Raw genomic sequence first — 11,330 nt, 5'->3', positions numbered from 1 at the left:
CACGCCACGGACAGAGACAGTGCGGCGCAGAGTCGCGATGGTGGTGCTGGGTTGTTAGGTGCTCGTGTTGCCATGGCTGAACCACGGGTAGTGTTAGAGAACATTGTGCAAGAGAGCAGAGGCAGGCTGAGCCACTCCACGCCTCAGGAAAGTGTGTCTCACAACCAGAAGAAACCCAGAGGACCTGTTGTCATGCTGGAAATGCTGGATCCTGCAGTGAGTCCTTTACATTCTTTTTCTCCTTTGTTCATGGCTGAAACTCCCACGGCTTTTACGTGTACGACCGTTTTTACCCCTATATTTAGGCAGCCATACTCCGTTTTGGGGGGGCTCTTTTCGTTGATTTCTGGGTTTTATTTGGTCACTTCACTCACTGCTTGTTTTGTCTTGGTTCTGTTATTATGTGTGTGTGCTTGAGTATAATACATTCAGACCTGCCTACTCTCCCGAAAAATTCGGGAGACTCCCGATTTATGTCTGTTACTTCCGACCTCCCGATTAGACTTTGAATTCTCCCGATTTCATCAATGAATCCTGTAAAAAAACAAAAACGAAATTTGTTCCGTGTTGTACATGGTTTGGGCTTTTAGACGCCTGGGCTGAGTACAGCTTCCGGTGCCGCCAAGCGTTTTTGCTTCGGCTGTTATGATTGGTTTACTCAGATACAACGACCAATCGCTAAGCTTGACTTGCGAAGCTCTGTTGACGCGGATTGTCGCGATGGCGGGTAAAGAAGCTGAGAAACGTCTGCATGAGACAGACGACGAATCGACAGCACCATTTGAGCATCAGCAGAAAGTGAAATCGAAGAAATACATGCAGAAGTGGAAAGACGAGTACTATAAGTTGGAAAACATGGAGAAGTCTACGAAAGGCCCCCATTTTGCTCATTGCGGCGTCTGCCACCGGTATTGAATTCCTTACGTTTGTTCTCACCTGCACCAATCAGTATTACTTTTTCTTCTCTGTGAAATATGGCCCTGTTGAGAGTAAATGTATTCATTTTGAATCCAAGAGCTGGCAAAATAAATCTAGTCATATATTTCTTGAATGACCTTGTTTTCATCTGTATGAATTGGGTTTTCCTGGAGTGAAAAGTCACTAAAATATGTTCACATATTTTATCTGCCTGTCCCATGCTGTCTTTTTCAAGCCATTGCTTAATACATACACTTGATGTAGATTAATTAGAAAAAAACACAGTAAACACCAAGTTCCAAAGACTTTCGGGCCACGCCCTTCTTCAGTGAAATGAATGAGAATGTAAGTAAACAATGACCAAATCACTTGATGTAGATGTGATTACAACTGCCAGGCCAGTCATATGAGCTGTCTTCTCAAAGAAAACCAAGCTCTGTTATAGTTTTATTGTACTTTTCATAGCTTTTCAAAAAGGCATATCCCATTTATTTGGTGTTAGGAAAGGCCTCAAAATACACTTTATAAATCCTTAAAACCATTTTCGGTCGGGGGGCTTCGCCCCCCTGAACCCCCCACCAGGGCGTTGCCCCTGGACCCCACCGGGGCCTTGGAGGCCCCTGGACCCCGGCCAGCTTTGGAGGATCTCCCTAATTTACCTTTGGGGGGGTAGGCAGGTCTGTACATTTACAGTCCCTACAAAATGTCACGTTCTGTTATATTCCCGTCCCACTTTACTGTTGTGATCTTTTTCATTGTGCACTGTATTTTGTTACTAAGTGGTGGGGTCATATAGTCCTGAATGCTTCAATGTGTGTGGAAACTGTATCTAGCTCTGCTTTCATTTTGTGTGCGTTGTTCGTCTTCTGTTTCATTGTGCATGTGTGGACTGTATTTTGTAAGTTCTGAGTGTGTATACTCTTTACTGCATGGTTTACCTTCAAGTCAACAACTTTTTAATAATCGCAATCGCTAAACGTTGCTTGCAGCCTCCTTTCGTAGCTGGCATATCAATGCACATCAAACGTATGAAAGTTTTTGTGTGATGAATGTTTTTCTTTTTCATGCTTACAGAAAATTGCCTCTGTAAATTGTAAGGATTCAGGAGATAATAATAAAGTATCACTATCACGTGGTCGCAAGGTAAAGGTAAACAGTATCCACTGTTTTTTTGCTGAACAGCTGGAGTTTTTTCTAAATCAGTTCTTGTTTGTTGAAAATTCTTTAACAAGTGACAAGCATGAAAATAATTAACTTATCCTGATTCAGTCTTCATTTTGGCATGGAATGTTGGTTCAATCCAGTTCACAAAGTTTTGCATGGGTGTAAAAGAGAATTTTTAATTGGTTTTGTTATTTTTTGGTTTGTGTGTTTATGTTTTTTCCCTTGACCCACCAATAGTGCTTTTAGTTATGCGCTATAGAAATCTCCTTAATAAATAAATAAAATTGGCCAGGAAGGTCTGAGCAAAATGAGAAATGTTTTTTGGTGAGACCTAGGAACCCATATGATTTCGTCGTATTTTCTGCGCATGATAGTCCAGAATACGATCAGCATGATCAGTGGGAAAAATACGGCGAGAGAAATTCCCAGACTACCTTTCTTCACGAGCGCATCCCGAAGCTGATCCACTATTTTGACACATGATTACAGTTTTTGTCAGTAAACATTGAAAGAAGCATTTGTTTTAAATGTAGTATTGGTAAACTTAAATAATGGTGCGACGGGCGCGTGTGAAGCATGTTTGAATCATGGATGTTCAAATGCTGTATGAAGTACGCTTATTTTTCTGCAAAAACACCAAGTTTGTTTGAGAATACTCAAAGTACAAAACAGGGGTTCCCAGGTCTGGTAGCACATTGTTGATTTTTGTTTTCAGGCTTGAAACCAAAAAACTGAAATTTTAATACATGAATAGAAAAATAAACAGAAACAGAAAGAAGCTTTATGCGTGTTCAAATTTAAATCACTTAGACATGGTGTTCTTGCAGGCTTCTATGACTAATATTTATAGAGAAAGTTGAAAGCACTGCTGAAAAGAGAAATGCAATTTAATTCTATTTCTGAGTTATATTCTGAATCTAATTCATGGGCCTGTACTTGTGCCTGCTGCCGCTGTGTCCCAGCATGGTTCATCAATATTATTAGGCCAAAAAAAAAAAAAGGTCTGTTTACGGTAACATAGGCCAAAAAAATAGGGTCGGTAGGTCGGGATTTTTTATTTTTTTTTTTTTATTTTTTCCCCCAAAAAACCCTATTTTTACGTTATTTTGCAAAAAAAACCAAAAGATTTTTATTTTATTTTTTTTTCCCAAATGCCAAAAAAAAGTCTAGGGTCGCGCGAAAAAAATAGGGTCGGTCGGGTTACCGTAAACAGACCTTTGTTTTCTTTTTGGCCTTAGTTACATTTTGCAAACATTATGACTATGCCACAATTACAATTTGGATTACCAAAGACGAGATCATTCCTCACTATGGTGAACATTTCGTTGCATTTGGTGAGTAGCACTAGCATTGCTTTTAGGGTCCCTTGATCATCTGGGGAAAATATAATCTAAAACACACTGTTGTATTCTGAATTGCAAAGCATAATTTGTAGATCTAATGTAAGCTATGAATTGACTTTTTAAATTATTATAAAATGCCTTTTATCTACATGCGTGTCTGCAAGATCATTTTTTGGAGTAGACGTGTATGTTTGATAAGATGTTGGAGTAGACGTGTATGTTTTATAAGATGTTGGAGTAGACGTGTATGTTTTATAAGATGTTGGAGTAGACGTGTATGTTTTATAAGATGTTGGAGTAGACGTGTATGTTTGATAAGATGTTGGAGTAGACGTGTATGTTTTATAAGATGTTGGAGTAGACGTGTATGTTTTATAAGATGTTGGAGTAGACGTGTATGTTTGATAAGATGTTGGAGTAGACGTGTATGTTTGATAAGATGTTGGAGTAGACGTGTATGTTTGATAAGATGTTGGAGTAGACGTGTATGTTTGATAAGATGTTGGAGTAGACGTGTATGTTTTATAAGATGTTGGAGTAGACGTGTATGTTTTATAAGATGTTGGAGTAGACGTGTATGTTTGATAAGATGTTGGAGTAGACGTGTATGTTTGATAAGATGTTGGAGTAGACGTGTATGTTTTATAAGATGTTGGAGTAGACGTGTATGTTTGATAAGATGTTGGAGTAGACGTGTATGTTTGATAAGATGTTGGAGTAGACGTGTATGTTTTAGTAGACGTGTATGTTTGATAAGATGTTGGAGTAGACGTGTATGTTTTATAAGATGTTGGAGTAGACGTGTATGTTTTATAAGATGTTGGAGTAGACGTGTATGTTTGATAAGATGTTGGAGTAGACGTGTATGTTTTATAAGATTTTGTTTCTTTTGTTTCAGACCCTCAAATCAATTGCCTCAGGTGGCACAGGTAACAACTGACTCTTTGTTTTCTTGCTCACTCTGTGAGTGTATTTAAGGGATTTACATTGCACAGTACCAAAGACAATACAGATACAGTGGTACCTGTGATGAAAGGACACCTTGGGACCAGCTAAAAGTGTCCCTACAGTGCAGGTGGCCTGTCCTGACAGGTGTATTTTGGTCCAGATAATAGACAGAAGGAACCCAGGATGTGTCCTTTTAAGAGGTGTCCTCTCATCGGAGGGGCCAGACAACACAGGTACCACTGCAGTACCAACAAAATCTGGAATAGCCAAGACTTGTGTTTTTGGATATACACTGGTTCAGAATACTACATGTAGTACCCACATTTGAAAGTCCTGTAACATGATCTGTGATGCACGTCATGTAACGGAGATACATGTTTTATCTGGCTTTTATGGATTAAAATTTTTTTTTTAAAGTACAAATGTTTCTGTTTGTATGGTTAGTTAGGCTCTGTCTAAGTAACCTACACTAGTACTGTGCTTTTTTGTTTTTCTGAGATGAGAACTAACTAGCTTCTGTTTGTTATTTTTCAGTGAAAGCAGTCTGTGATAATGAATCTCGGAAGCGGAAGCGTTCCCGTGACGAACCTGGCTACAGCATCATGGCGGAGGCAGGCAGCATGTCATTCCAGGCACCAAAAAGGAGGGCAGACAGGGGAAGGGGAGGTCAGTCTCATTTTTTTGTCCACGATTTCATTGAATTACAATAGCAGTCTGTGCAAGTTAACTATATTTGCCAAACCAGCAAAACAGATTTAAAGTGAAGATTTGTTGTTGTTTCCCATGGTATGATTATTGTGAGATAAAGGTGCTTAGACTCTTCATGAGATATTTTCCAGAATCCATTGTTTATTTACTGTGCAATTAGAATTCTAGTCTGGCATAATTGTTTCTAAGACTTCAACTATTAAAATGATCAATTAGATAGGTGTTGTTATGAGGTTCTGTTTAGGGTTAGTCATGGATTTGTTTATGTTTTCAGGCAAGAGGAAAAGTCAGTATTTTGAGGAGAGTGACGAAGAGTCATCAGAGTTTGTTGAAATGGAGGAAGAAGATGAAGAAACATACTGTGAGTATTGGTTCAGTTTAGATTGAGTTGCTACCCTGCAGTACCAGAAATGTGAAAGATAATCGAAAGTTGATAGAGTTATTTATTGTGTTACCTTTAGTGTTGCCTTTCTATATTTCTGGTTTGTAACACCAATTCCAAATGCATCTCTGTTGCCTTAGTTATGGAAAGGTTGAGAAGCATCCTGGTAAGGCAGCAGGGTGGAAAGGGAAAAAAATCAAGATTTGAACGGAAGAAAAATTACATTCCCATGCTAATGGTGCTTTTAAAATGTTCATGCAGAGTTTTCATAACCTTTCTAATGTTGATTCTTTAAGATAAGTGACCAGTAAGTGGTAAATGGCTGTGATAAGCCCCCCCCAATTAAAATTGTCCTCTTTAGTAAAAAAAAATACTGTTTGAAAGGTCTAAAGAGTTGAGGTTCAGGAGGAAAAATAGGGTCAGTCAGGGAATCAGAATCAAGGAACTTTTTATTGTTGGCCTAAAGAGAGATTGTGTTAAGCTGTTTGTGCCTTCCAGTGGCGCGGAAGAGGAAGAAGGAGAAGCAGCGGCAGCGACAGCGACGCAGCATGGTGCCCACGCTCAGCAGTGAGGAGCTGATGGACAGCCCCACCTTCAAGAAGTTCACCAGCTGCATGGAATACGTCTTTGACACGGCGGAGGACGCTGACCTGACCGCCCTGGATATCAGTGAGTTGTCTCTGCTTTGGTATGTACAGTGGAACCCTCCTTGAAAGACCCCCAATTCAAGACTCACCCCTTGTTAAAACCTTGCCTTTTCCCATTTTCTCTTGTTAACATCTCTCAAATTTACCTCCATTTTCACAATTCCTGCTTTTTAATACCTACTTTTTCAGGTTTTGTGAGGTTTTAAAAAGGGCGTTCTACTGTAATATGATTTTTGACATCTTCTTGTGAATGGGATTGATAGGTCAAGTGTTGCTGTTTTGTGAGAATGGATCAAATTCGTTTTTTGTCATTACTGTGGCGCTATACTGGTAACAACGTGCAACGTTGTAGTGTTGCTTTGGCTGACCGGTGACAAACAAGTGTGGGTAACATTGCTTTGTATTGTTACTTGCAGATGACGAAGATGTTGAGTGTCCGCCGGAGCTTCTGGTCGCCAAGGGCATCATGGGTGACTTGTGCGGAGAGTCTGCCAAACTGAAATCCATGAATGTTATGAGCCAGGTATTGGAGCTTTTTTCTCTCGTTGTTCTACATGTGGAGAATGTTAATACGCTTTGCTGTGTATAATTCTGTTTGGCAACATTTTTCTGTATCTTTCAACAGATATTCGTTACTATTATTAGCGTTTTTGTTGTAAAAATATAATAGTTTTGTTAGATTTCTTGTTGATTACTTTGATGATATCAGTGGACTGTTGAGCGCGAAGGGGAAAAATGCACTCATGTATGTCTATGTGTGATATTTGTGTGGACACCTAGACGGTCGAGTTTGAGAGAAAAATGCATTCCTATATGCCGTTGTGTGATATTTGTGTAGACGCCTAGATTGTTGATGGTGGAGATCAACAAATTCATTCCTGTATGTGATTGTGTGTTATTTGTGTAGATACCTAGACTGTGGAGTCTGGAGAGAAAAATGCATTCCTGTATGTTGTGTTATACCTGTGCAGATACCTCCCAGCAAGCTGGTACGGTTGATGACCATCTTGTCATGGAACATCAGGGACGGAACCAAAGTCACACCATTTGTCAACCAGGTTTGTGCCAGTCCTTTGTCTTTACTCAACACATAGAGTTGAAGTTTTTCTTTGATGAGCAGTCGGTCATGTAGACCCAAGTCAAATAAAAGGGAGGTAAAAATAGACGAATTTTTGAAATAAACTCTTGTCATGTTTGTACGAGTTGTGAAAGAGTTAATACTCTTGCTTTTAGTGAGGCAATCTTTCTACACGTGTTGGTGGATAGATTCCAGATCAGATAACTAACTTCAGTCATTGGCTCTCAGGATGAAGATGACAAAGGGTTAGGCGGATAGATCCCAGGTCACATAGGTAACATCAATGATTGTCTTTCAGGATGAAGATGAAGAGGAGTCGCGGTTGTGGCGAGAGGTGACGATGGAGCGAGTGATTCGCAGTATGGACGCGTCCTTGACCTGCCTGTCGGTCATGACCTCCGTGTCCATGCACAAGATGGCGTACCTAGAGGACGTGATCGAGCGCATGATCCTGTACGCCAAGTTCCAGCTGCAGAACACTATCTACCCGGAGTTTGACCCCGTGTACAGGGTGGATCCAGGGGCAAAAGGTAGGGCAGCACGGAGCATGCTAACTCCTAATTCCCTATGTTTTACACGTGAGCGTCTGGAAATAGCAGGGGTGGGATTTCTTCCATCCCTGACGGATTTCCGTCCCAGGAAGAATTTTGGATTTTTAAAATTTTTTTTTTACCTAAAAATAAAAATTTAAAAAAAAGTTTTTTACTAAGTTTTTAATTACTAATTTTCACGTGTTGATAACTAATTTTTAAGTGTTAATGTCTAATTTTCAGTTTTGGCTCGCTTCCTGACGGCTTACTTGTGCCAAAACTAAAAATTAGTCATTTTCACGCATTAATTACTAATTTTGATGTGCCTCGTGACTGTGGGGGCTCAATGCGCATGCGCGACTGTTACGCCGGCCAGAGCGAAACATCCTTCGATTCGAAACCTTTCTGGTCCATAGTTCTTTAATCTGATGCAAATTAACAATGAGAGCTGAGCGCATGTGTAGATAACCGTGACATACAACTGTCTGTCCGACAACTTGTTGAATAACGAATTCTATCGAAAGATATTTGTGAAAGTGTGTGAGTCTCGACCGAAGAGATCCGTCTGCTAGTGGTCGGACCTTTAGCACATGTCCGGCCGGCCGCCATTTTTCCTCTCTCGGTTCGAACATTTTCGGATCGATTGTCCTTCACTAATACACTACAAAGCAAATTTATGAGTGTGGTAGTGGAAACAAATATGAGGTACGGCTGTCTGCCCGACAACTTGTCGAATAAGGAATTTTATTGAAAGATATCTGTGAAAGTGTGAGACCACAGCCGATCAAAAGTCCGTCTGCTACGAACAGCTTCGATTCGAAAGTTTTCGGGGTCGATTATTGTTTTCTAAGATACCCAAAACAACGTTTAAGGAAAGCGCTATTGCAGAAAACTGTGATATGCATCTTCCCGTCGGATAACTTGCTCGATAAGGCCTTCTATTAAAAGATATTTCAGAAATTGTGTGAGAGTGATGTTTGCCGCACGTTGAAGCCTCTCAGTGCAGACTCTTAAAATCCGACTACTGTGACCGAAAATGAGGCAAAAATGAAAATTAGTAATTAACACTGTTAACCCTAGGTTTTGGCACTAGTAAGCCGTCATAGAATGTGGCATCAAGTTTTACGCCCTCACGGCAAAGCCATTAGGGGCATGTTACACGGGAAAACCCGGCTTTGTATGAAAAATCAAAATGCAGGGGGGGAGGGAGGGGGAGGGGTGGTGGGGGATGTAGACAGCTGGCTGCCGGCTGCTAGAGGAGAACTGAAATGGGATAGGGACCGGGTTGGGTCGTCTTGGGTCAGTGCTGAAATGGTTACTTTATTGGCTGTTGGCCGAACGGACACCCGGGCTTCATATTTTTGCATGCATGTATTCTTGTTCTTGTTCTTCAGCGTTCCAGAAATTCTGGTGACGTGTGAGCTCGTTTGCCCATTTGGGTTCCCCACACTTTACTCTGAGAGCATAGTCAGCTTCACTCCGTTTTTGTTGGGTAGGCATGCTGGGTATTTTCGTGTTTCCATAACCCACCGAACACTGACATGGATTACAGGATCTTTTCCGTGCGCACTTGGTCTTGTGCTTGCGTGTACACACGAAGGGGGTGAAGTCACTAGCAGGTCTGCACATAAGTTGACCTGGGAGATCAGAAAAATCTCCACTCTTAACCCACCAGGCGGCAGCGACCGGGATTCGAACTCACGACCTCCCAATTAGGAGGCCGACGTCTTACCACCACGCCACTGCGCCCATCATGGGATCTTTATCGTGCGCATGAAATTCAATTCGGCCTCACAGGTCTGGGACATGAGGGTCCTCCTCCAGAGTGGGTTCCTCCACGCGGGAAGGTGGCTGGAATCCTTTTGGATCGCTCAGGGTTTTTTTTCCCTAGCTTTGTTTCCCCCCGGACTTAGACCGCTTTATGGATGCGTTTTCGTCTGGATGGGGCCTGCACTGGCAATCGCAGTCTTGAGGCTGTGACGTAGACGCAACTCCTTGGGCTTCTCTTTTGCCTGGGGTTAGGAGCAGTAGCTCTTAGTCTACTAGCCTTTCTTTTGGACTATTTACAGGCATGTCCTGTTGCATTCGGGCAATTCTTCTGTTGCTTCTTATGTTGACTAGCTGGGAGGAGCAAGTTCTCACTCCCTGTCAGACAGAGTTTAAGGGATTCTGATTGGGGTTTCACACTAAATCATTTTCTCAGGGGAATATCTCCCCGGCCAGCTCTGCGATCTGGCCGACTCGCTTAACAGGTACTCTCAGGGCTTGCACAGGAGTTGGCCCATCTGTTTACGGGTCTGGAGGCGTGCTGTTTGTGTTTTAGATCATGGGTTCTGACTCTGGTCTTTGGGCATGAAGCATATATTTATTTCCTCCACTTTATCTGTGTATGCTCCTTTTTTGGCCTCCTTGGCCAATTGGGGATATAGAGCGGGGGTGCATCTCCTTAGCGCCCCTCTCTCAAGCCAGGTGGTTTTTCACCTCTGTTTCAGTTTTTGGCTTTGGGCAGCTGGGCCTCTTCTTTGAGGTTCCGGCGTCTCGGCTATCTCAGCTGTTTTGAAACAATTAGGCCTCTCTTCTGTTGCTCATGGCGCTCTTGTGGGCATGATCAAAGGACCTTGTTTTACGAGGTTTAGAGGCTCCCCCTTGTTTAGCGCGTTGGACTTTGTTCTACTTACTCTGGGCCTCAGCCCTGTAGGGCAGTGAGGCGCATGCGTTTTGGGGGTTTGCCAGAGGATGTAGCCTTAGGACTTTTGGTTCCGTTTGTTCACGGTTTTTGGCCAGGTTTTGGGGTTTCGGAAACCTGGTCAATATCCTCTGGTGTTTGATTCCCTCCTCTCGGGAGGATTCTCGCTCCGGGAGATTCGGATTTTCTAACTGTCTGGTTAGACTTTTTAAATCCCTTTTTGACTTTACTGTCTTTTGGAACCACGAGCTTTAGCTCAGGTTCTTATTTCTTTACAATGGGGCGAAAGAGACATCTTTTATTTGTCTCTCTCTAGAGGCTCTGCTACATTCATAGGACAGTCCTATGAGTGGTGCGTTTTGAACAGGGTGGGGGGGGCGTTCAGTCCTCCCTCTATTCCTTTTCAGGCGTTAGGGAGTCCAGAGTCTGGTGTTCTTCTCTGGCTGGTGGTGTTCCTCTCGCCTATGTGAAGTTTGCCAACAGCTCGGGTACAGATTTTGTGCTTCCTTTAGTGCCGTGTTGCGTTCTGGTCGCCTAGGCGAAGCTGTGCAAACGGCTTACTGGAGATCAGACGTTGTTTCATCGGTTTCTATCTTTGGGATATCTCCTGCACGCGGCTAGACGGCTCCAGTTCTTTACTGGCTTTAGTTGCTGCAGGGCAGGTTCTTACAAGGATATAAGTAGGTTCCCTCCACCTTTAGGAGGAATCTGCATTCATAAGAATTGGAGTAAGAATATGTAATTAAATGGAAAATTTTTAATTAGATTTTGATTTAATATAATATACTTACCCAATTCTTATAGTTAATACCCTCCCATCCATCCCCGCTGGATTATGTCCTTGGGGTGTTTTGTTTGATTAATAGTCTCGAATGATTATTACGGATGCTGGCGCTCACGTGGTGCGCAGGGGGTTATGGGTAACC

General features: G+C 42.1%; 1 protein-coding gene across 1 annotated transcript in view; it reads left to right on the top strand.

The window, feature by feature from the left end:
• Window positions 1-11,330, top strand: part of LOC138967609 (nipped-B-like protein A) — a gene marked incomplete at its 5' end in the record, with an annotated part of 73,830 nt that continues 62,500 nt past the window's right edge. The window contains 9 exon segments of the mRNA XM_070340213.1: window positions 1-216; window positions 1,993-2,061; window positions 4,324-4,354; window positions 4,908-5,039; window positions 5,356-5,442; window positions 5,962-6,132; window positions 6,527-6,633; window positions 7,082-7,168; window positions 7,487-7,718. Of these exon segments, the coding sequence (XP_070196314.1) occupies window positions 1-216; window positions 1,993-2,061; window positions 4,324-4,354; window positions 4,908-5,039; window positions 5,356-5,442; window positions 5,962-6,132; window positions 6,527-6,633; window positions 7,082-7,168; window positions 7,487-7,718 (1,132 nt within the window).

Source organism: Littorina saxatilis, linkage group LG5 (genome assembly GCF_037325665.1).
Source record: "Littorina saxatilis isolate snail1 linkage group LG5, US_GU_Lsax_2.0, whole genome shotgun sequence".
Taxonomy (NCBI): Eukaryota; Metazoa; Mollusca; class Gastropoda; order Littorinimorpha; family Littorinidae; genus Littorina; species Littorina saxatilis.
Note: the sequence above shows the minus strand (reverse complement) of the source record. Positions and strands in the feature narration are given on the sequence as shown.